Raw genomic sequence first — 25,359 nt, 5'->3', positions numbered from 1 at the left:
GACCAGCAGAGAGCGCTAGACTCCAGTGCGTTTATGCATATATGCAGGCGTCCTTCCAAGCCTGGCTGAACGCCAAACCTCTGAATTAAGCAACGTCCTCACATCTCCATGGAGACACGGGACACTCGAATCCCACTCCGTTGTATGCTCGGTTAGGTTTGCTCTTATCTTCGGCTCTTTAAAAGCCTTTATCGCATAACTATGTCATCTTGGCAGCTATCTTTAGGACACATTAGTGACGTTTGTTAATAAAATGCAGCACACCCTTTGCGTGGCTAATTTTAGAGCAAAATGTTTTCATCGCCTCCAGAAGCAAAGTAAGGGAACATTCCTCATTATCTTTGAGGAGGAGAGTTGCATTTGCTTTCTGAAAGTGTGCATCTGGCTCGGGAAGAGAAGATAAAATGATTGACCTCTAACTGAGTTGTTATTTGTGCTTTTCCAATGCAGATGGAATTTTTAAATAAATTCTGCCTTCAGATCCATTCACTCTGGGTCCAAAGGACTAAAACTCTTTTTGGCCAAAGATTGAAAGTCTGAAGATGTTCAGAAGGTGGATAGAAGCAGTAGCAAGTAAACATCTGTATACTGTGCTTCTCATGAAGATTTACCTTGCCCCAAATGTCATGTAATAAAAACCTAAGATAATAACCCTTACTTTTAGAGTTTATATCTTGAATTGTTTGTTTTTGTTACCTAATTGGCAAAATCTTTGTTTTTTAAGCATAAACCTCTTTAATTATACTAAAAATAAAACACTTAAAGGGATAGTTCACCCAAAAATGAAAATTCTGTCATCATTTACTCACCCTCAAATTGTTCCAAACCTGCTGTTTGTTCTGCTGAACACAAAGAAAGATATTTGGAAGAATGTTTGTAACCAAGCAGATCTCTCCCCCCATTGACTACCATAGTATTTTTTTCCTTGCTTGATTACATTTTTGGGTGAACTATCCCTTTAATATCGTATGCAATTCTTATGCAAGGAGAGTTTCATTTGCTTTCTGCATGTGTGTGATGAGGGCGATTTGAAGATTTTTCTGATTTTATTAGTGTCTGATCATGATGATCTTGAAGTCTGAGCAGAAAGTCTGGGACATTAATACACAATGTTGCATAATTGGACTGTGCTTTGCATGTCATTCATCCTATACTTAATCTATGGCCTGGTGTGTTCCTGCACAAGCCGTTTATTAGAAAGATCCCCACTGATCTGAAGCATGTAGGTTTCTTTGTGTATAATCCTGCTCTGGTGGTCTTCTCCGATCAGAGCACAGAGCTGGAAGGAGATGAGAGTGTATTTTAAAGGGATTTCAGATCTGTCAGATGGGACTCACATCAGATTATTCCCTTCAGTACCCGACGCCCAAAAGACAATCTTCAGTCAAGCCGCTCTTAATGGACCTCTGCCTCTTTTATCGCTCATAAAGACCTCAAAAGCTATATTTGAAATACTGAAATATTCACTAGTAGGCTGTGTGTGTGTGTATTTCTAACACAAATACAATCCTTTCTGTAATGTTTCTGATTTGTGTAAAGCCGCGTATGTGGCGGCTTACATGTTCTTGGTTTGCTAGCGTGGGCGCTGGCGTGGTTCCGGTTCTTGTTCTCTCTCGTCTCTGGCTTACAGTATGCTCGGAGGGTGGGGGTTGAGAGAACGGGGCGTACAGTGACGTCAATGTGAACACGGCATCTCTGCAGAGCGACATATGGCCGTGGAGGAAATCCCCGCACTGGTGATCCTGTCGCTAATTTCCCAAAGGGCTTAGTGGGTCGTCCGAGTGAGTATGTGCGTGTTGGCGACCACGCGCTAACAAAACCTGAGCCCATTGACATTTTCATGTCTGCTGGGCAGATCAATGTTGGTGATGTCAGGTTGACATGAAGTCTCATCAATGAAGAGATCATCCCGTTACAAAATGCCATGAGTTGGATGGTTGCTGATGTGTTGATTTTATATAAACTCTTAAAAACGAAGGTTTCAAAAGGGTTGTTTTTGCAGTAGTGCCATAGAAGAACCTTGTTGGGTTCCGCAAAGAATCTTTCAGTGAACAGTTCTTAAAAGAATCATCTAAATAATAAAACTTCTAAGCAAAGATGAGTTTACCTTTCTTTATCTTGTTGTCTTTTGAGTAACATTTCTGCAAAAACCTCTAGACAGCCAAAATAAAAGACAAAGAAAGTTGCAGAGCATTTTGACTTAAGCTCAAGGAAGCGATATTCTCTATCCGACAGCTGTCGTACACGCCCATCCCACTCCACAGTCACTGAGCTGCTGAATTAATCCAGTGATCTATATCCAATATATAACAGACAGACAAGTGCTGCTGTCCTCCGCCAACTATCACGCAAGCACACGATCACACGTGATCACATTTTGACCATGCCAAATAGTTTAACTGTGAATTTTTGTATCCATTGTTTCGCTTAAGTATAATTTCTCAGTGCTTTTCTGACACATCAAATCTGCAGTTTAAAAATAAAAAGTGTTAATTATTTAAAAACTATGCCACCTATCTTCTTCCTTCCTTTCTCTTTTTGTTTTTACAGTTTTCGTGATGTGGCTGATTACATAAATAATTAATGCCATTCCTCTGCATTCTTTTGTCAGGCATCTTTTGTTATTATTATTTATTGCTTAGCTTGCACGGAATCTGCGCCTGCGGAAATCCACAGAAAGATCCACAGATTTCAGCAGAATTCAAATGACCCACATTTATACATTTTTAATGTATTTACATCCATTTTCATCCATTACATTTACATCCATTTGTGATTTTCCTTCACAAATCAGCATAGAAAATAGGATAAAAAGTGTGGAGATCTCACGTGGGCCTATAAGCTGTAAATAAAACAAAGATTATTGAGTATGTTTTACAAGAAAATACTATCAGTTATTCAATTTCAAGATTTCATGTTTAATTCAATGTGGAACTTGACATTTCTTTGTGAAATTCATTAGCAGTTTCTGAGGGAAAATTGTTTTGAAGTAAAATTCCTACACCAGTGTACTTTACATACTTGTGGCACCTCACAGCATATTTGTGGCATTAGCTTGTACAGTCATCTCTGCTTGTCCTTGTGCCAAATACAGCGATACTTCCCACAACCTTCACACAAATGAAGAGAAAGCAACCAGTGAGACCGCAGACCTGCAGTAATTCCTCTCATTACGGGGTGAGGGTTTGTGAGCTGAGCCTGTGGATCACAATTGCGTGACCCACATTCATTATTCTGGAGACCCTAAAGCTGTGGCATCTCAAAAGTTACACGTTCCAAGTTCCTGGGTGCCAGGGTTTAGTCATGCACTGTGCTAGGTGGTGCTGTTTGCCTCATAATGAGTCCAATTGCAGGAGGTAGATATCTGTTATGTCAACACACTGACAGAATTTGCTACCGGGGCCTTGCAAAACCCTCTGAATCTTCATTCATCAACAAATAAGAGATGGGCTCTGTTCCAAAACCTAATGAGATGCCTAGCTAGACAGCAACATAAGCACACTCCCAGTGCAAAGGCTGTGCACAGTAGGCAGCAAAATTGCATTTTGGCCAAACTGTAATCATGCAGCATTGAATATATCCTGCACAGATACAGCTGGGAATGCATCCAACAAAGTTAAGGAAGTGTTGAGGAAAATGTTTTATTCATTACTGTATCATTATAGTATCCGTAAAAGTTCCCTCTGATTAAAAATGAACCAGTGTTTAAAGGGGTCCTTGATTATGATTTCAGTTTTTTAACTTTAGTTAGTGTGTAATGTTGCCTTAAACAACATCAGTGCAAAGGGAGATATTTTCCTTTACAGAAATCACTTTTTAAGGACTACAACAAACGGCTGGTAGGGACTACACAAACCCCAAAATTTACATAAACCCCGCCCACGAGAACACACAACAAAGGAGGCGAGGCCATGTTGGGCTGTTTTAGAGAAGAGGAAGAGTTGTTGTAGTAGAGTGTTGTTGTCATGCTGTCATTTTACACCGGACTGCTTCACAAACGAGGGTCAATTCAACGCTGGATTTGCACAAAAGATTAACATGACGGCACATGCTAGTCGATGAGTTGAATCAATTCCACAGCAACTACATAAATTTATCCACTAACCCTTCAGAAACGTCCAGTTTCATTCTATAAGTTGTAACTTCTTTCTGAGTCTCTCCATCAGTGTCCGACTACGGTTTGAGCAATGTAAGGCTGAATACCGTTACTGACAATCATCATTTTGGCTGCGTGAGATTCTCCAGCTTTGTTGTTGTTGAGCAACCGAAGCACGAGTTGTTAAAGCTCCGCCCTCTTCTGGAAAGCAGGCCAGGAGCAGCAGCTCATTTGCATTTAAAGGGATACACACAAAAACGCCATGTTTTTGCTCACGCCCAAATAGGGGCAAATTTGACAAGCTATAATGGTAACACTTTACAATAAGGTTCATTAGTTAACATTAGTTAACATGAACTAATAATGAACTGCACTTAAACAGCATTTATTAATCTTTGTTAATGTTAATTTCAACATTTACTAATACATTATTAAAGTCTTGTTAACATTAGTTAATGCACTATGAACTAACATGAACAAACAGTGAACAACTGTATTTTCATTAACTTACGTTAACGAAGATTAGTAAATACAGTAACAAATGTATTGCTCATGGTTAGTTCATGTTAGTTAATACATTAACTAATGTTTAACTAATGAACCTTATTGTAAAGTGTTACCGCTATAATGAATGATTTGTGGGGTATTTTGAGCTGATACTTCACAGACACATTCTGGGGACACCAGAGACTTAAATTACATCTTGTGAAAAGGGGCATAATAGATCCCCTTTAAGTGTGCTTTGTATTCTGGTGCATTTTGGAGAATGAAGCCATTAGCTTAGCCGCATAGTTTTAGAATCAACAGAGAACAAGTTGAACATCAAAACAGTCACTTAGACAATAGCTACAGATGGTAAACAGTGAGAACTATTTGTGCACTTGTTCCTTAGAAAAATGTGCTCGGATGGCTTGTCAAACACTCTTTCGAATGTAATGATGTTTTTGTAATGACATTTTTTTATGACTTGAAAGACACAAAGCTGCCTCTTAACATTCCTGTGGCCTGCTAATTCATTTCAGTACGATTTCCACTGAACTTAGGCTGAATCCATTTTTCTGCCGTTTGTCATGTAACATGTATTCCTGAGAGGAACATATGTTTTGATCTGCTGTCAAAATTTTGACAATGAAGGAAGACTAACCCCAGTGGGAACAGACCACCCTCACTCCACTGCTGCCTGTTGTTTTTGGCTTGATGAGGTTTGATCTAAATGCAAAAGAGGCATATTCAATTTGTTTTGGTCACTGAAATAGGTTCTCCTATGTTGGCCGGATGTTTGGGAGATATGATCTATCACTTCTAGACAAAGTACAGAATGTACAGTACTCAATTTAGAGGAGGAAGGCCAGGTGTTAATGGCCTTAATGTTGTCATGTTTGTACAAGTGGGCAGCTGAATTATTCCCACTAATAGGCTAGTCATTCTAAAAGCAACTTAAAAGTAAAGCTCTCAGAAAAACAGAAACACATGCATGCAAACAGTGACCAGCATGCATGTTTCCATTAGTCACCTTAAATGTCTCTCTCCCTTCACAGACTGGACACGAGAAGCTAACATGGAGGGACAGACTGCCTGGATATTTCATCAACATTTCCTCCATTCTGTTCATGGTAACCCCTTGAGAAATATAACAATTTCTATTAAAGCTAATGTGTCAAAATATCTTTGCACGTTAGTACATTTAAAATATATTAACTTTAATTACAAGTACTATTAAAATTATAATCGACTACTTTACATGTGCTTTAATATGTTAGTTACCACATCAAAATAAGTGTACTTATTTAAAGAACGATAAAAGTTTATTAACGTCAGCATGAAATGGAAGTTGCGATAGTCTTTTCTTCCCTATTATGACTTATATCCGAGTGAAATTGCTTCTTGAACAAGAACATTTTTTTTGGTCGATCTCATGTGAGTGACAGGTTGTCCCGCCCTTGCACAAGTAAACACATCATCAGAGAAGAGATTAGATGTTGTTGCAGGAATGAGGGGAAGTTATTTTAATTAAAATTTGCACTACAAATGCACAATCAGTACAATTAAGCACACTTCTTTTTCATTAAACTTCCTGTCTGGTGCAATGGTTTCTTACTTGCCCATATTTCATTTCTCGTCCACTTGTTCCTGTCTGCCTGTAGTTTGGAGTGACGTGCGCTGCTGTGTTCAGCGTCATCATTTACCGCATCACCATCTCCGCCCTCATGGCAATGAGTCCAGACCCAGAGGTCAAGTCCAATGTCCGAGTGACCGTCACAGCCACCGCCGTCATCATCAACCTAGTGGTCATCCTCATTCTAGACGAGATCTACGGCATGGTGGCTGCCTGGCTCACAGAACTGGGTGAGATTTTACCACCGCCATCCATATAACAGTCACTTTTGGTCAACATATCTCTTTTTTGGATGTCCTTCTTCCCTTCTTCGCTTACCCACAGGGCATGAATCTTTGATTTGAGCTACTCCAGGAAGGCTGCAGAAAACTTTGCTTGTCAGTTAGCCATCACCGAGATTTCCTTAAGAGACGTTTTAATAAATGAGAGTCTCTGGGGATATGTAGGGAAGGAAGGAAAAGGAGAAAGCATGTGTTATCACCTCGTGAATAAGACATAGATTTTCCCGTACTTCTTTGATTTTCACTCTTAAAGTCTGACCACATACAGTCTGTCTCACCCAAATGCTTTAACCTACTTAATTCATGCTTGAATGTGTTTCAAGGCTTACTGGAATTTGGGCTCTTTCTTGAGCATGCCCTATTAATGAAATATGATGAATTTATTGCCAAAACCACCGTGGCACTGCCTGTAATCTGTTTTGGCAGATGAAGATTTAGGGAACGCCAGAAAACATGTAATCCCAGCCCAAACGTAACCATATGGTCTTCTGAAGAGCTTCATTTCTCAACCTTCAACCTACTGAACAGAAGTTGCTGAAGAGAAACATGTTGGGAGAAATTTCCAAGCCACCCATTTAATTATCCTTGTCAGAATACAAGCTTTTGAAACTGTCTGCAGTTTATCCAGAACATATCTGTCCAAATCCCAGATAATTTCATTATTGTGTCTACAGAGATCCCTAAAACAGAGACCAACTTTGAGGAGCGTCTGATCCTGAAGGCTTTCCTCCTGAAGTTCATGAATGCCTATGCACCCATCTTCTATGTGGCCTTCTTCAAAGGGAGGTAGGTGGACAAGTTCAACCCCAAAACAGTGAATTGTAGAAGAAAGAGAAAAGCACACAAACACACACATATTCAGCCTCCGGTAAATGTGAAGTCTGACTGCAGCACAAACATCTGGCTTCAAATAAGACCGGCATGTGACCCATGGCACTTCCTTTCTTGGGGTGAGATATATTCAGTGACCCTTATTCATGGGTTTTTTACAGGTTTGCAGGCCGCCCTGGTGACTACGTTTATGTCTTCAATGACTACCGTATGGAAGAGGCGAGTACTGTTATTCTTTTGTTGCATCTATGCTTTTGTTAGTACTACAACACCATGTTCAACATTAGAGCTGCATGATTAATTGAAATAAAACATAAATCATGAAACGGCTTAGTGCAAAGTTTGCAATTTAATTAAATATATGCATTGCGTGTTTCAGTGTTGGGAAAAGTTACTTTTAAAAGTAATGCATTACAATATTGCGATACTTCCTAAAAAAGTAACTAATTGCATTACTAAGTTACTTTTTATGGAAAGTAATGTGTTACGTTACCTTTGCATTACTTTTTCTCATCTGGGCTGGGCTTGCTTGTTTGTTTTATAATAAAAAATGGCAAATGTAAAGGCCTCAGGCTGAAGGAAATGCAAATTCACGCCTGTACAGTAGAGGGCGCAGCTCAAACAAATCTTTCAGCTGTGCTGCCATTCTGGATTACAGAAGAATCAGATGCAGGAGAAGAAAGTTCAACACTCTTATTTCATGAATAAAAACAAAAAAACTTTTTGCTTGGATCATCGAAGGTCAGCAGCAAAGACATTGGTTAATAAAGTTAAATTAAATACATAGTGTATTTGTATTATTTAACATATTTAATTATTGCAGGTTTGCGTAATATTTTGAGTTTGCATTTCGCTGTTTTTATTCATTTTGAGGAATACTGAATCTGTTTTGTGCAAGTGAAATGAGTAAATGCCTGTCAATAAATGGGAAAACAAAGTAACTTGAGTTACTTTTTTGAACAAGTAAACAAATATTTTGTTTTAAATATATAAGTAATGCGTTACTTTACTAGTTACTTGAAAAAAGTAAGCTGATTACATAACTCGTGTTACTTGTAATGCGTTACCCCCAAAACTGGTCATTTTACAAGCAAGCGGCTCATGGTGCAGCATTTACTGTGAATTTTTCAGCAGCTCAATTCACAGTAAATGCTGCTTCACACAAACTCATTTCTGCATCTGTTCTGAGTTTGGGTCACTCATAATGTGCATTTGGAAACCCAACATTCGCCAGCCATCTCCACTTGTAATGAGAAACACTTTTAAACCATTGTCAAAAAAAGAGTTTTCCACCAAAATAAAAGCTCAGTGGTTTTCGGTTTGAAAATGAAGCAAGAAAGACAGCCATAAATATTAGTATTCTAATTCTACAGCTGTACTGTAAAATAAAACAATAATGATTGTGCAACTCTATTCATAACACTGTCATGACATCTTTTACTTTCTCTTCGCAGTGTGCTCCTGGCGGCTGTCTAATTGAACTCTGCATCCAGCTCAGTATCATCATGTTGGGGAAGCAGCTTATTCAGAATAATATCTTTGAGATCGGCATTCCGTAAGTTCCCGCTCCTCTCAGTGGATCTCATAAAATGTGCTCTAGCACTAAACAGAATAGCTTTTCTATCTGGAAACTTTAGAAAGATCATTCCTTCAGATAAACAATAAATTCTGTTGGTTTATAGCTACAGGAAATCCCGAGATTGTAAAGTGGGCTTTTCTCAAACAGTCTACATGACTTTCTACATGCCTTATTTTGCTGTCTTTCTTCAATTCCTTTTACTGTCTTTTTGCACGCAGGCAAATTTTCTAGCATGCCTCTCCTTGCACTCTAATAGGCTGGATTCCTGTCTCATTACACATGTTTGCACAAGTGCCGCATCACGTCATTAATGAACGAGATAAAATGCAAATCAGCGTGACTGATGTTAGTGTCATATATGGAGTAAAGTCTGTACATGTAGAGTATGTAAACACAGAGAGACAAATCATCACAGGTGCCTTATGTGTGTGGTATGCATGCATTAATACTTGTGCTTATGGAACGATTACAAAAAATCTGGGACGAGATTTCCCCTGGGTGGTGGAAAGGACCTCCGAGTCGTGGACTTTCCGTTCTGTGGAAATCCCTTTTTAACCTATTTCTCCCTGTCCTTCACAAGTACACCAGCTACAACCCATTCTCTATGTTTATTTTTTTCTCTATGTTTATCCATTTCATTTTCACACAGATCTCTTTGATGTATGCAATTTTGATTGATGCATCCAGTTGGCTGTGAGTTATCTGATAAACGTGCACTTTCATTTTTGATTCATCGTATGACTTAGAGTGCTTTATCTCTACATCTTTGTCATGCATTCTAGTCAATTTAAATGAACTCACACAACTTGTTCCCATGGCACCTGCTTTTGTTCCTTGCGGCATGCAACCCCAAAACGTCTTTTTACGAACAACAACAGCAACTCAACGTGAACTGATTGACAGCTACTCCAAATCAGTCATCCTTCACGGCAGCTCTGTCTTTCCTCTCTCTTGTCTTGTTTGCCCTTACTCTAGTTGTAAACTGCACCAAGAAGTCTGGCATGTTCCACAAAATTGTCATTGCAGTTGACCTTTCTATCTCCCAGTTTCACCTCTGAGGTTGTTCAGAGTGCAAAAGTAGTTCATTTAAGAATGCAAATCAAAAAATATGGCTCATGAGGGAGAACAAAGTCAAACCCATTCTCCCGTTCAGTTCTATAAATACTCGCCTTGAATTTCTTTTTTGGGGGGACGCACAGAACGCACAGAAGTGGACTAACTTTGGTGGAAATGTACCATGATGGAGGCCGGTACCACTCAAGGTCCCTGACCTACTTAACAGATCTAATCTCCCCACAGACCAATGCCATCCCACAATATTATAATAATGTGCATGCTAAAAACAGATCCGTGTATGTTTAAAAGTATGCTGCATCTTATTTAAGTCTATTTTATTTGACTAGTCAGTTTCCACCAGTAGGGGTTCGCGTGTGACTCAATTTCGCATTACCAAATGCAAATGCATTCCAACAGCTGGTAAACGAGAGCTTTATCACGGATGGAGGAAAGCACTTATGATACAAAGGCGTGCATTAAAAAGTAATGTGCTGGAAAAGGCCGTAGTTTTGGAGACTAAATAATGCAGCAGATGCATTTGGAGGGTTTTATTGGGAGCGTTAATAAGCTATAGACGGATGGACCACACGGACCATTTCGTCCACTATATTTGGCCGGTCCAACGTGAGCTGTCATGCTCTCGCACTTGCTGTCCTGATGAGGACTCTCCGAACATGAAGGCATGAACACAGAGCGATGCCTGTGCACATTTCCATCTGTTTTAATGACTTAAAAATTGGGTCAAAACTATGTTGTGGTTGTGATCACATGGCATGTTTGCTGGCGTGCTTTTATGGTGAAATATATCCTGTTACAATGAGCTTTTGAATTTTACAACTTGGGGGTCATTATATCAATTTAGTTTTCAAAACCCCAGACTGTTTAATGAGAAGTTTATGAGAGGTTTGTCTTTAAATGTGGAATAGCTCCAAACACTTATTTGTGGTCACCACCAACTGATGAAGGTCTTATGATCTCCACTGGCTCTTTTAGGTAATGTCGGGTGTTTTTGAGTTGTAACAGACACATGCAGCCGTTTGTGTTCTTGGGTCTTAGCATTGAATTGAGAGATTTACTATTCTAGAACAATCTGTATGACTTGACTAATCGATAGATTTGCTCTAGAGATTTCTATTCTTTTTGTTTTTATTCTTTTCCATGTAACCAGGCTGGAACAGACAGCCTTGTGTCTGTGTGGACTAGTGAACAGATGTGTACAATAATGAGATTTCCAGAGAGTTCTTCCGAGGCTTCTGTGTATGTGTGTATCAAACCGGTCTGTCTCCTGTATGTCCCTGTGTGTGGTTTATTAACCAATTAATCATGAAACGTCTGGCCAAGATTCATGCCATTTTTTAAGTTCATTCTCATGCCAGATCACTGAACTCATTCACACAAAGGAATAGAGTGCCACAGTCAGGTTCCGGAAGTAAAAACTCCATTCATTTTCTCCATAGAGAAATTGATTTTTAACTTATAAACCTTTAAAGACAGCCTTACTGTGAGGTTGTTAATCAATGGTATTTGTTTCTGCTGAAGCCATCATCCCACATTATTTCATTATGGTTTTAAAATAATTGTGTTTATCAGCAGAATTTGTGGTGAAAAACTACATTACCCACAATGCTGTACAGAAAATGCCACCATTTGAGACTGGCAAAACTCACCAGAAGATCTCGTTAGCTCCACCCACTTACCGTGAAAGACGTAATCGTGTTATGTTCGAACCCGGGTCTCTGGCGTGGGAGGTGGACATGCTAACAAGGAGGCTAAAGACTGCAGCCGCTAGTGTCTGTCGCTAGTGTGCCTCTTGAGGCAAGAGGTGTGAGGTTTACTTGCTGGCCTCTGTTACACTCACCTCTCTAAACCTCACTCCCACCTCCCTAAACCTCACCCCCATCCGGGTCACGGCACCAATGTAACCCCTCGGGTCCTACTTGGCCCGCTCTGTGCAGGCCTCGAACCCGGGTCTCAGGCGTAGGAAGCGGGCACGCTAACAAGGAGGCTAAAGACTGCAGCCCCTAGTGTCAGTCGCTAGTGGGCCTCTTGAGGCAAGAGGTTTACTTGCACAGCTCCTACTTGCTGGCCTCTGTCACACTCACCTCCCTAAACCTCACTCCCATCCGGGTCACGACACCATTGTAACCCCTCGGGTCCTACTCGGCCCGCTCTGTGCAGGCCTCGAACCCGGGCCTCCAGCGTGGGAAGCGGACATGCTAACAAGGGGGCTAAAGACTGCAGCCTCTAGCAATAATAGTAGTTCTGTAAAAATAAACAAAGCACACATCATGTCAATGAGCCATGTGTTTGCATAAAATTCATATGCAGTTCTTAGAAACAAATCTGACACTTGACTCACTATCAAATCTGGGTCATTTTAGCTGCAAGGTCAAGTTTATAGCAACGGTTTGTGTGTTTACATTCTGTCTCTCTTTCTCCCTCTCATATCCCACTTTAGAAAGCTGAAGAAGCTGTGCCGCACGCTCAAGGATAAGGAGCGGGCCCCCAAGGAGATTGTGGAGCAGCCGGGTCGCCGCCAACAGTGGCACCTGGACTATGACCTGGAGCCTTTTGACGGACTCACACCTGAATACATGGAGATGAGTGAGTGACATTCCACTGTGTGTAAAAGTGAAAGTAGAGTGTCCTCAGGGTGAAGTGCTGTGAGAAAACATCTGGTTAATCTAACTCGTCCCCTTCGGCGGGAACAGCAGGATTTGTTGACGGAGGAATGCTTTGGTCTGTGGATTTGACACGCCCCAGAGTTTCATGAAAGACGATAAAACTCAGTTATTAGAGTTTGTAACAGTTTTAAGGGTAAAAATTATGAATGAACTTGTGAATTAGACCAACAGCCCTTGCATTTGTTTTACATCTGTGTTTACAATCGGGAAAGAGCCTACATGTGGCTTGCAGTGATACACAACTGACTGAGTGTTTATGTAAGTTGACGTGATGGCGTCTGCAAAAGATCTGAAAGCCTAGTGGGTAAACAGCAAAGTTAAACATATGAAAACCAATGCAAACTTAAATTACTATTATTCATTCTGCATTTATACAACCCAGTTATGCTGAGAATGCAAGATGCTGGCTGATGTTTCCTGACACATTTGCAAAAAATAGATTTCTTTCAACTTGACTTGAAACAGCTCTGTCTTAAATAAACATTTGTTTTATTATTCTTTTTTATGTATTTGCTATAGCTATAAAATTTAGTGCAGGTACTACAACATTGTCTTTGTCAGTTATAATGGTTCCCTATCATGATTGTTGATTGAGAGTTTTGATGTGGGATGGTTTAGTCCCTGGAGTGCCAGCGAGTTGCATAACTGTCTGACAGACTTGTGCGTGAGAAAACCTGCGCCTTAGTCTTTTCTCAAAAATGTATGGATGCTTTAATCCACTGCCAAGTAAAACAGATTTTCTATTTTTTCTTTTTTTCATACAAGAAACACTTATGAGACTCTTTGAATCAAAGAAATGACTGAGGAGAAATTGAAGATGAACTTAGGACCCTTCAGTAATAACACTGGTGGGAGATCAACACCTACATACTGTGAAAGATATTCTCAGTGAGAGCGGGAGAATGAGACCCAGTCCTATGGATGTTTATGTAGAATACCCTCTGGCCTGATCTCTCTCCAAGCCATTGTTTGGTTGCTGCACAGGAAAAAAAGCCATGTGTCAATCAAGCCAAAGAAGGAAATGCTGTTTCCCACAAGGCTTATGTTCCATGTGTTGTTGATTGACAAATAATCAGCTTTGTGCTTGACACCCGTGTTGGTAATGTTAGAAGTCAGAAAGATAGAGCCTGTTTCTAGAACAATTGGCACATCAAATTAGTAGTGGTTTTCCCATTGTCATAATGATTTGTGTAACTTTCTTGAGAAGTTATATGATCTATATGTGAACACATATACTCTTTTTTTAATTTGTTGCCTCCTTTTCAACAATAGGCTATGCACTGTAGTTCAAAAGTTTGGGGTCAGTAATAATTTTTTGTTGTTGTTGAAAGAAATTTTATCTAGCTTGAATGCATTAAATTGATTAAACATGACTGTAAAGACAAAAATGTCTATTTCAAATCGTGTCAGTTGAATTTTCTATTCATCAATAAATCCTAAAAAAAATGTATGATGGTTTCCTCTAAAATATTAAGCAGCACAACTTTTTTTCAACATTGATAATAATAAGAAATGTTTCTTGAGCAACAAAACAGCATTAGAATGATTTCTGAAGGATCATGTGACACTGAAGACTGGAGTAATGATGCTTTACCATCACAAGAATAACATTTTAAAATATTAAAATAGAAAACAGTTTTTTATTGTTACAATTACAATTATTATTACAATATTATTACAATTTTGAATTGTAATAATATTTCACAATATTACAGTTTTTTCTATAGTTTTGATTATGATTTGAATAAGTACAGCCTTGGTGAGCATAAGATATTTCTTTCAAAAACATAAGAAATCTTAACAACCCCAAACTTTTGAACAGTTGTATAAATTCAACATTAAAATCCTCATTCCTGGTAACAGACAGCAGTCATGAGTCTAGCTCTCTAACGCACATAAATCAAACTCCAGTTTATAATCCAAATGTCTCCAATGTAATCTCCATGTTTGTTTTCCATTTTGCAGTCATTCAGTTTGGCTTTGTGTCACTCTTTGTGGCCTCGTTCCCGCTGGCTCCGCTTTTCGCTCTCTTAAACAATGTCATCGAGATCCGCCTCGACGCCAAGAAGTTCGTCACGGAGCTTCGCAGGCCAGATGCCGTGAGGGCCAAAGATATCGGTGAAAATCTTATATTAATATTTACACCACAGCAATTCACTTGCGTTCTAAATCAGACTTGCTCCTGAATCTACTAATTTAACCTCTGAATTGAAATGTTTCCTCACATAGGTATCTGGTACAACATCTTGAGTGGTTTGGGAAAGTTCTCAGTCATCATCAATGTGAGTTTCTGCTATATAACTCTGCTGCTTACCACATGCTAGTCATATAAGTCCTCTTTATGGAAAATTTATTATATAGAGGGATTCACAAAGACCACAGGGTGAATCCTTGTTAAAGAGATCCTCTTATTGTTTTCATAAGACTTAGATAAAGAAGACTTTGTATGCCTGGGGTCACATTATTCATGGAAGAAATCGATTCATGTCACAATTTATGTTCTTGCATTGCACAGATGTTCTTGCACCCCCACGGTTTGCTTCATGCATGTCTCTCCAACTCAAAATTGAATGATAAATCCCAAGCAGATTTGTTTTAATAGATGTGATGTTCCCAATATGAGAAGTAAGCCTTATGGCAAACCTGGTAAAGATCCTTCAGCTTCTCTTTGAACTTTCATTAAGTAAGCCATGTTTACTCAGCACCCCAACATCTGATTCAGTCCAGCTGTGCTGTTCTTTTAGAAATCAAGTATTCGCTTAATGTTACAGCTATAAATTGCCTCTTTAATCCAATTAAATGGCACCTATGACCAGTGATACCACATGTGTTCCTTAGTGGTCTGGACTTTGTTACAGTTAAAGTGTAAATTTGCTGATTTTCAACCTGCTTTGTAGTGTTAAAATGTCGGTTGTGTGTGTAAATGAACAATGTTTACTCGGACCAAATAATTTTTTTAATTTTGTCAGCAAAAGTCTGCCGGATGATGCAAAACATGTCATTCGGAGGACTTTTGACAGCTCCAGGGCTTTGCGAAAACTACAGATTGTACTTCCACATTTTTGTATGCCCACCCACAGACAGGCGGATTCACAGAAGGTTAACAAAAAGTTACAAAGTTAAGGGTAGGTTTATCACTGAAAACCTTCTTACCTTAATGCAAAGGTGTTTTGCCTTGGGGGTGTTCCTTTTCTTCCCAGTTAACTGACAGAATGGAAGATTCTTTCAGTTTTTTCCTCTCCATTTGGCCTAAAATACTGTGTTCATTGTAATCCAGTTTGAAATGGAGACTACAAACACAGAGGTTTTTCAGCTTTTCCTTCACGGCGTTCTCTCCGTATTTACAATTCTTTGCAGCCTTTAGCTGCTGCCCTCAATGCACTGGATCATTCATCTGAAACCCAAAAATAACTCTCTCCCACAAAACGCTTGAATTCTTGCACCTGGGAGCAAAACAAGTCGACACCATTATGGCTAAAAGTTTGCTAAGAAGTATTTCCTACTCAAGCAAGGACTCTGGTCAAGCCTATTCAATAGGAGCAGACTGGGAGTGGCCTTGAATGGCAACATGCCCAGTGCATTATGGGTGTTGAAGTTTTCCTACCTATTTGGCAAAAGGGAAGACAACAGCCTTTTTTCTCCTGTCAGGTTGCACCAAGTGCACAAAAAGGCCATAAGTACACCAATATCCTTCAAAAATGTCTCTTCAATATAATGGATAAATAAAATAATGTTTATTAAAATCAAAGTCTACTTGCACAGGATGTGCTAGTTTTGGCCTCATCACCGGCTGCAGTCATGACCTCATCTCATAAATCAACACCTGCGATTTAGCAACTACCTGCTAATGCACTCGCATTCACGTAAAGTAGCCTTTTTTGACAAGTGCGGGTGAATAAAGGCACAAGATGTAGTACCTTCAACGCCCTTAGATGGTGATATCGCTTCTTTATAGCCGAAACAAACTGCTGCAGAAAAAGTTAGGTGCCATGCAAAATGTAATGTGTAATTGCATTACAAATGTACTGGAGTAAAGAGTACATATACTTATTCAAACGTAGTCAAGAGTAAAAGTAGCTGATATCTTTGATACTCAGTCAAACTACAAAGTAGCCAAAAAAGATACTTAAGTACAGTAACTAATTACATTAACTTAAATACTTTACACCTTTACACATTTTAATTACATATTCTTTTGTCATTTCAGGCCTTTGTCATCTCCTTCACATCAGATTTCATCCCTCGCCTGGTCTATCAGTACATGTACAGTGAGACGGGGACCATGCACGGCTTCATCAACCACACGCTCTCTTACTTTAATGTCAGCAACTTTAAACCTGGAACTGTGCCTTCCATCTCCGGTCTCGGCAAAGACATTACAGTCTGCAGGTAGGAAAAATAAACTATATTACTATGAATTATTATTAAAGAACATCCATTGCCAAACACAAAATCATGAACATTACCATCAGTGATTAGTTCAAAACTAAATAGTAGTTGTAACCAAACTAAACAAGCATCGATTGTTCACATCAGAGCGGTTCTTCGTAGGACAGCACACAGGCCGTGAACAGCCGTAGGACCCCTCATTTGCACCTCCTAAATCGTATCGGAAATAAACACGTGTCGAAGCTATAATGGTGTGAACATACTGATCCTCTTGGATGGCGCCTGGGGAGATTCTTCATCAAATATTTCCACACCTGCATGTGGAAAATTCAGATAGTAGGGCAACGCAAATGGTTATTTTACAGACCAGACTATCCAGTTCAATGGTAAATTATGAAGAACTGGATCAATCGACTTAATGTGAATAGAAAGGGTAGCTCGTCAGTTCTTTTATAGTTAGCTGAAAGCACAAATTCACCAAAATATTGAACAAACAGACACGCACATCTGATTCTTTGGAAATCTATAGCACTGTCACAGGTTCCTTTTAAAGGTAATGAACAGACTTCTGCAGAATTCGGCTGTCATTCTGACTTATTTGTTAACATTAGTTAATGTATGAACAGTGAACAATTTAAATTTTTTTAATCAATAAGGTCTCATTTATTAACATTTGTTAATGCATCACAATGAGCAATACATTTGTTGCAGTATTTATTAATGTTAACTAATACTAATATTAACAAATACAACATTTGATTTTAATAATGTATTAGTAGATCTTGAAATGAACATTAACATTAATAAATGCTGTAGAAGTATTGTTTCATGTTAACTAAAGTAGTTAACTAATGAAACCTTATTGTAAAGTGTTACCATTTTTTTTTTTTTTTTGTCAATGTTAGTTAATAAAAATGCAATTGCCATTAAGACTAATAAATTCTGTATAATTATTGTTCACTGTTAGTTCATGGTAACTAAATAATGAAACCTTAAAGTGTTAGCAGATATTTATCTTCAACCATTAATCCGTTTTACAATAATTAGTTCCACAGAATTCTGCAGATTTTCCTCCACTGTCAGAGCAGAAAATGTGGAAAATCAAGCACAGATTCCATGTGGGCCTAAATAGTTTTGTAAACTACCTTAATCTGAAAAATTGTTTTCTAATGAAGCACCGCTGTTCACTGATAGTAATTGCATTCATCGGTTCTCTGGAAAGAATTATCTCTTGTTAAGATCGCGAAAACAAACAGCATTTAACCCTCACATCCAAATCACCGCAGGCAGCTGAATGGAGGAAACAGAGAGGGAGAGAAACTTCTAGATGGGACTCCATCACCCTGAAGTGTGAGATCTCACCAGTGCTTTGATTATCTCAGGCGGCCTTCACAACACAGATCAGAAGCATGTCAAGAAAAGTGCTTTTATCAGAACCTGTCTGCTTTTGCTGCTCCAAGCAGTTGAGAACGAGATTACGCTCGTTTGTTGGTGGACATCAGCTACTCGGACCAAAGAGAAGTGGCAATCTGATGTCTGGGTTCCTTTGACCCTCGGTCGGTTTGTTAAGAGGACAGATAGATGGAGAGAGAGCAAGAGAGCTTGCTTGTCAGCGTTCTAAAATAGGGTTGGGGAACAAATCAAGCCCATGTTTTTACTGCACCATATTTGCCCTTTGTGGACCAGTATAACCAAACAAGGACTTCACCCCGTGTCTTTAGATGAAGATATCTGACTGTCTGAGGAAATCAAAACCAGCCTAACACATTCCACGTAGATTACTGTATATGGCCATGAAATCATCGTCCTTAGTGTGTTATTAAAGACTCAGAGTTTACTTTTCATAATTCAATAGAGGAAATCAAAACTTTTGGGAACAGCCTGGTCTAATGAATTAGGCCAACTCAGTCTGATCCTGAACAGATAACCAAAACATGCTTTCAATCATGAAAAAGAACGTCTCCTCCTACTACATCTATATTATTTAACTGCACCTTTCTGGTGATGGTTTATAACAATTCATAAGTTGAGGACAGTTGTCAGTCGGTGAGGACAGTTGTCAGTGTATCCCAAAGAGGAAACAAATCCACTTAGACAATTAAGTAGTTGTTAAGTGACTCAACAAGGATGCAATTCCTTCTTTTGCACTTATATCTTTATTATGATTAATAATGCTGTTGTGTTGTTTTCTCCTTAGCTTCTAGAAGAATTTGTTGAGGAAGTGTTTTAAATTTTCAGTTTATTTTTATTGCCAACCTTGCTGGAGATGAATTAGCCTAAAATGACTCGGGATGCCTGTTCTTTCTTTTTTCTTTTTTTTCATTTTAGATACAAGGACTACAGAGAACCGCCATGGTCGACTGAGGCATACCAGTTCTCTAAGCAGTACTGGTCGGTTCTAGCTGCTCGGTTAGGTTTCGTCATATTGTTCCAGGTACAAACTACTTATTTTACCATTACGCCCAAATCTGAAAGCTCCTAAAACATCCAATAGTTTTACCCCAGTGAATGCCGGAAAATCCAGAATGGAGGAATGTAAAAGCCACACAATAGCTACCTCAGCAACATGAGAGGTTTAGCCACATATAAATAACGCAGCCTTTGCACATTAGGATTAATAGTCTATATGCTGGTCAGAATAACTGCTGTAACTCATTAGAAATGTCTTGCTGTCAGCATCTGTGGGTTGAAACTAATTCTATTGAAATGTAATTAAACAATAAACCAAACAGTTAAAGGAATAGTTCAGTCCAAAATGAAATGTCATTCAACTTTAGTGTTGTTCCAAATTCATAAAACAACATTCATAGTGACCAAGGCTGTGAAGCTGCTAAAAGGGCTAGAAAATGTAGATTTTCAATTAATAGCAACTTAAATTCACTATTTTCCTAACACAAAGCTTTAATATGGCTTCACAACGCAAATGTTTAAATGTCAAATTAATATTTGTATTCAGCAAGGATGCATTAAATTGATCAAAAGTGAAAGTGTAAAGACATTTATAATGTAACAAAAGATTTCTGTGTTAAATTCTGTTCTTTTGAACTTCACACTGCTGAAAAAAATGGTTCAAAAGTATTAAGCAACACAACTGTTTCAACATTGATAATAATAATAATATATGTTTCTTGAGCATCAAATCAGCATATTAGAATGATTTCTGAAGGATCATGTGACACTGAAAACTGGAGCAATGATGCTGAAAATTCAGCTTTGCATCACAGGAATAGATTAGATTTTAAAATATATCCATTAGAAAGCAGTTTTTTAAACTGGGTAAAACTTTATTTTAAGGTGACGTAGTTACACGTTTCTACATGTACTTACTACAGTAATAACAGTAAATTATGCATAATTACAAGTAACTAATCCTAAACCAAACCTTAACCCTAACCATAACTATATAGTAAGTACATGTAGTTAATTAATATTACTCCGTACTTATTATTTGAGTAAGTACAATGTAACTATGTCACCTTAAAGTAAAGTGTAACCTTAAATTGTTATAAAATTTCACAATAATACTGTTTTTACTGTATTCTTGATCAAATAAATACAGCCTTTTTGAGCATAAGAGACTTCATTCAAAAACATGTAAAACCTTTCAGACCCGAAACTTTTGCTTTTTCTTCATGACTATATGAGCCTCATGATCAGGAACTCTATGTATAGATGGCACTGGCAGAGCTCCAATACCTGAAAAGCTGTCTGGTGTGTAAAATATCCTCCATCTATTGAATAGAAAGATATATGCTTTCTTCACAGCCACTGATGTGTATCATCTCCTGTGCCCCACCCATGAATGCATATATAAACTTACATGTCCCTCCACTCCTCCAGAACCTGGTGATAACCATGAGCATGCTGGTGGCCTGGGTCATCCCGGACGTGCCCAAAAACATCAGCGAGCAGCTGAAGAAGGAGAAGACTCTCCTAGTGGACGTCTTCCTAAATGAGGAAAAGGAGAAGTTGCAGCTGATCCAGAGCCTGTTCTCTAAAGATCTGACCCAAGAACAGCAGGAGGAGGTGCAGGTGTCGGATCAGACCTCGCTTCCCCTTCAGCAAACCCACCCCGGACCGGTCCTTCCCGCCCCGTGCCCGGCCTCCACGGCCCCCCGCACGCGTCCCCGAGCTGCGAGCTTCAGCCAATTCACCCGCCAGATGTCCATGTCTCCCCGCAGCGACATCACCCAGCACACGGCCGTGTGAAGGAGGTCGGGTGAGAGAAGACGAGTCAACCGGTGGAGCGTGTTTAACAGTGCCTGAGCGCTGAGTTTTGAGGATTTGATGAAGTTTGAGGCTCTGCGTTGGGAGTTTTGGGAATCAGGTGCCTGTGTTGTCACTCCTTTTGGTCACTGAACTGTATGTCTGAACGCCTGTCTACAGGCTCCACGTCTGGTTTTTTAAACCCGCAGATGTTTTCAGGGACATCTGACACACAAACTTGAGCTTCAATAGGACCGCTTGCAGATGCAGTCATTCCATATGCATTGGCGTTCGTCGAGCACAGGAACACGTGCGGGTCTCACATCCTCTTGGAACGTTTTTCACCTTGATCTGTTCTCAAACGAGGATGCTTGTCGGGACAAACTCATAAAGAGCAGCACACATTTGGTGACGTTGCGCAATCTGTACATGCTGTCCAAATGCAAACTGCTTTGCACATTGTCCACGAGATGTAGCATATAACGGCAAATAATAACCCTTCATTTTCTCAGGTAACAGCGTCACTGTAGGCTGTATTTGTTCTCATCAATATGACCATTGTTGGGTTAATAAAGACTATGATGCGTGTTAGTAAGTTAAGGTGCAGAGATCACAATTTCGATGTGGTACTGCGACGTATTCTGTGAAATATGTGGCGTTTTGTCTTTTTAACGTCCCAGCCCTCTCGTAATGTAACACATTAAGGCAATATGTAATTAAACTCAAGTTTGTCAATCCATATATTTATGCTATGCCTCCTTCTGATAAAGTGCAGGGCTGTAGATTCGGATCACACAGCTTTCGCTGTATTCATGATTGTGGAGCAGCTGGTCTTTTTGTGCCATGTCAACTGTAATCCTCCCATGAGTTTGTCGTCATAGGTGTGGGAAGGTTGAAAGGGGGTTACTGTCATCCAGGGAGGAAACATGGATGGATGTTGTGTGCCAACATCTGGCCATCAAGTCATCATTCACTATGCCTCATAGGACTTAATACTCATGCAAGAAGAATAAATATTTAATCCCAATTATGCGCTAGTGGATTTTTTTTCTTGCCCTCAAGGCATTGTGCTACGAGTCCCATGGGGTCAATTCACTTGTGTTCCTGACTTCTAGCAGCTGCGCAGGTTGTTTGTTGTAATACCCTGATGATTGGCACACATGCTTACCAAAGCTAGCTTTACCCAGTAGACACTGCTTCTCTATTCTCTTTTTCAGATTTACCAGGGCAGGATTTTGATCTTTTTGTGTTTTCACCCCAGAGCCACGTTTGATTTATCCCCGGGGTCTGAACTTTACAATTCAAGAGGATTACGATCTTGGCAGATACCATGAAGTCTATCCTATGTGCTTTATAGTTTCATTACACAACCAGGCAGGGAAATACACATAAATATTTGCGTTTCCCACAGATTAAAATGCATAAGATGTGGGCAAAAGTTAAGCAGCTCAAGTCCAGAGGAACTTACCAGCCCAGCTTGAATGTCCATCTCATTTGACAGGCATCTGTAAGGTAGAGGCTCTTTTTGCCAATGCAGTTAATTAAAAAAAACAATATATAACAACTACAACCACTGGCTCTGCACTCTTTGTACAAATATCAAAGTACTATATGAAGGACATCAAATCTGCAGTCAGTGTTGATGCAATACTCTTCATCAAACAAAAAAAGATGACAAGAACTCTTCCAAAATGAATTAAACTCTTGATGAAAAGAGCAGATTGGAAGTCCTTGTGTAAGATTTAATAAGGTTTTTCAAGTGTCCTCAAGTGTCCTCTTGCGCAATCACAATCCAACCTGCCGCATGCTGCGGGCCGGAAATGTCTTGTTGGTGGGTAATCTTCCTCAAAGCCCTTCTTCATCACACACAGCAGAGATACAAGAGCAGGGACAGATTTACCTGGTAATTAGGATTTGTTCTCTGTGTCTTTCTGATTGGTGAGCAACTGTTCTCCATCTTGCTTATGCGTAACGTCCGCCTACACAGCATAGTATGAGCTAGTGTAAGTTACAACAGTGATATTGCTGTTGTGAGTGATTGCAACATATTCTCGTCCTAGTTGAAGACACACAACGCTGTGCTGGTGCATGGTGGGAGTGTGCTGTCAGAGACTCTGGTTTCTGAATTAAACATCTGCACATGGAGATGAGCAAGGGACCTGGAATGAGATCTGTGACACAAACCTGAATCTCTCTCTCCCACAGGGCGTTCCTTCCTAGGGTGAGATGACGCACGGGGTGGTCAATTAAAATGCTGGAGTCAATGCATTGTTAATGTAAGAGGGATTTTTGATAAGCTTAACTGAAACACATCATCACTAAACTATCAGAGGACACACACAGAGTTTCACAATTCCCAAGCTGCATGTTTGTTTTCTGGATAATTATTCTTTGCATCCACTGTTAATAATATATTGTGTTTTCTTGTACTAGTCATGCAATTTTTCGCTCAATGTTATGTTTAGATTCTTTATATAGTAGTTTAACATAACAGTGTCTGAAAGCAAAAGAGGCACTGGGGGTTGCTTTCAGGTTCACTTGTCTTAAATGGCCTAAAGCACTAGCTTTTATCTGGAGTCGTTGCACACCAGGCTTTCACATGGTTTCAGGTGTTAGCTACACTTGAAGATCGCACTATTGTGCGTTTCCACGGCAGCTCTGCCAATGGCACATTCCATAGTCAACTAGACTAAACCTTCAGATGACCTGATTTGTGAGTGATAGCCATTCATTTCCTGTCTTTTTCTTCTTTTCCCAGATTAGGCTGCGTTCGGAATGGAATACTAGCTTAATAGGCTACTACTAGCTTACTAAATATCATAAGTGCTCTGCCTACAGTTTTTCAAAAACTTTAAAAAATGCAACTATAAACAGTGGAACATTGTTATCACATGTGACATGACCTGATTATTATATATCCCAAAAATATCCACATTTTTTTTTAAAATGAAATTATGTAAATATTTTGGCAGATAAAATAATAGCCCCTTTCACACAGAAATCCCAGTTAATTACCATAATAAAATTACTAGAATTACTTTTCTTGTAAATACACAAATGCACTGTTCACACAAGCAACGGCGTTCCTTATTTTTTAAGATACCATTCACACATCAGTATCAAAATACTGGTAAACTCATCAGAAATGACCTTTAAATGCTGAGCCATTTTTCTTCATCCACCTGGATTAGGAGAAGAGATTCATACGATAGCATCACTGATGATTGGAAAAGAAGTCAGGGAACGCGAGATGCGGCGCAACGGTCAGATGTTCGTCTAGCTAAAAGCATCGAACTTGCGTAAACAGCTCCGACAGAGTTTTATGATTGGCTCAATGCAAAGCTCTTACATCAGCGCGCTCTGACCTTGTACATGCTCATACCAGTGGTAATCTCCATTCTTGGTTCACGCACATGATACCAGTAATTTACTGGTAATGTTACAACTTCTCACACCAGGAAATGCCAAAACAGATTTACCGGTATTTTTCAAGAGGTCCTGTTCATACATGATCTCATAACAGTAATTAACCGGTAATTTACCAGTAAAGATGTGTGAAAGGGGCTAATGACTGGTACTAATTCCAGTTGAATAACACTAATTATCTCTTCATCACGGCACCTGTTAGTGGGTGGGATATATTGGGCAGCAAGTGAACATTTTGTCCTCAAAGTTGATGTGTTAGAAGCAGGAAAAATGGGCAAGCGTAAGGATTTGAGCGAGTTTGACAAGGACCAAATTGGCAAGAAGACTGGGTCAGAGCATCTCCAAAACTGCAGCTCTTGTGGGGTGTTCCCGGTCTGCAGTGGTCAGTATCTATCAAAAGTGGTCCAAGGAAGGAACAGTGGTGAACCGGCGACAGGGTCATGGGTGGCCAAGGCTCATTGATGCACGTGGGGAGCGAAGGCTGGCCTGTGAGGTCCGATCCAACAGACGAACTGCTGTAGCTCAAACTGCTCAAGAAGTTAATGCTGGTTCTGATAGGAAAGGTGTCAGAATACACAGTGCATCGCAGTTTGTTGCGTATGGAGCTGCATAGCCGCAGACCAGTCAGGGTGCCCATGCTGACCCCTGTCCACCGCCGAAAGCAGCCAACAGTGGGCAACTGGACCACGGAGCAA

The 25,359-nt window shown here is 39.6% G+C and overlaps 1 protein-coding gene across 2 annotated transcripts in view; it reads left to right on the top strand.

Annotated features, from left to right (window-relative positions):
* ano2b (anoctamin 2b) overlaps positions 1 to 22,265 on the top strand; it is a 39,246-nt gene extending 16,981 nt beyond the window's left edge. For both annotated transcript variants that reach the window (XM_051892121.1, XM_051892122.1), the window contains 11 exons: positions 5,635 to 5,709; positions 6,241 to 6,442; positions 7,168 to 7,279; positions 7,486 to 7,543; positions 8,779 to 8,879; positions 12,418 to 12,563; positions 14,609 to 14,761; positions 14,873 to 14,925; positions 16,851 to 17,032; positions 19,361 to 19,466; positions 20,873 to 22,265. In XM_051892121.1, coding sequence (XP_051748081.1) covers positions 5,635 to 5,709; positions 6,241 to 6,442; positions 7,168 to 7,279; positions 7,486 to 7,543; positions 8,779 to 8,879; positions 12,418 to 12,563; positions 14,609 to 14,761; positions 14,873 to 14,925; positions 16,851 to 17,032; positions 19,361 to 19,466; positions 20,873 to 21,241 — 1,557 coding nt within the window. In that variant the 3' untranslated portion in view covers positions 21,242 to 22,265. The remainder of the gene's footprint in view (positions 1 to 5,634; positions 5,710 to 6,240; positions 6,443 to 7,167; positions 7,280 to 7,485; positions 7,544 to 8,778; positions 8,880 to 12,417; positions 12,564 to 14,608; positions 14,762 to 14,872; positions 14,926 to 16,850; positions 17,033 to 19,360; positions 19,467 to 20,872) is intronic.
* The last annotated feature ends 3,094 nt before the right edge of the window (positions 22,266 to 25,359 follow it).

This window comes from Ctenopharyngodon idella, chromosome 4, assembly GCF_019924925.1.
Source record: "Ctenopharyngodon idella isolate HZGC_01 chromosome 4, HZGC01, whole genome shotgun sequence".
Classification (NCBI taxonomy): domain Eukaryota; kingdom Metazoa; phylum Chordata; class Actinopteri; order Cypriniformes; family Xenocyprididae; genus Ctenopharyngodon; species Ctenopharyngodon idella.
Note: the sequence above shows the minus strand (reverse complement) of the source record. Positions and strands in the feature narration are given on the sequence as shown.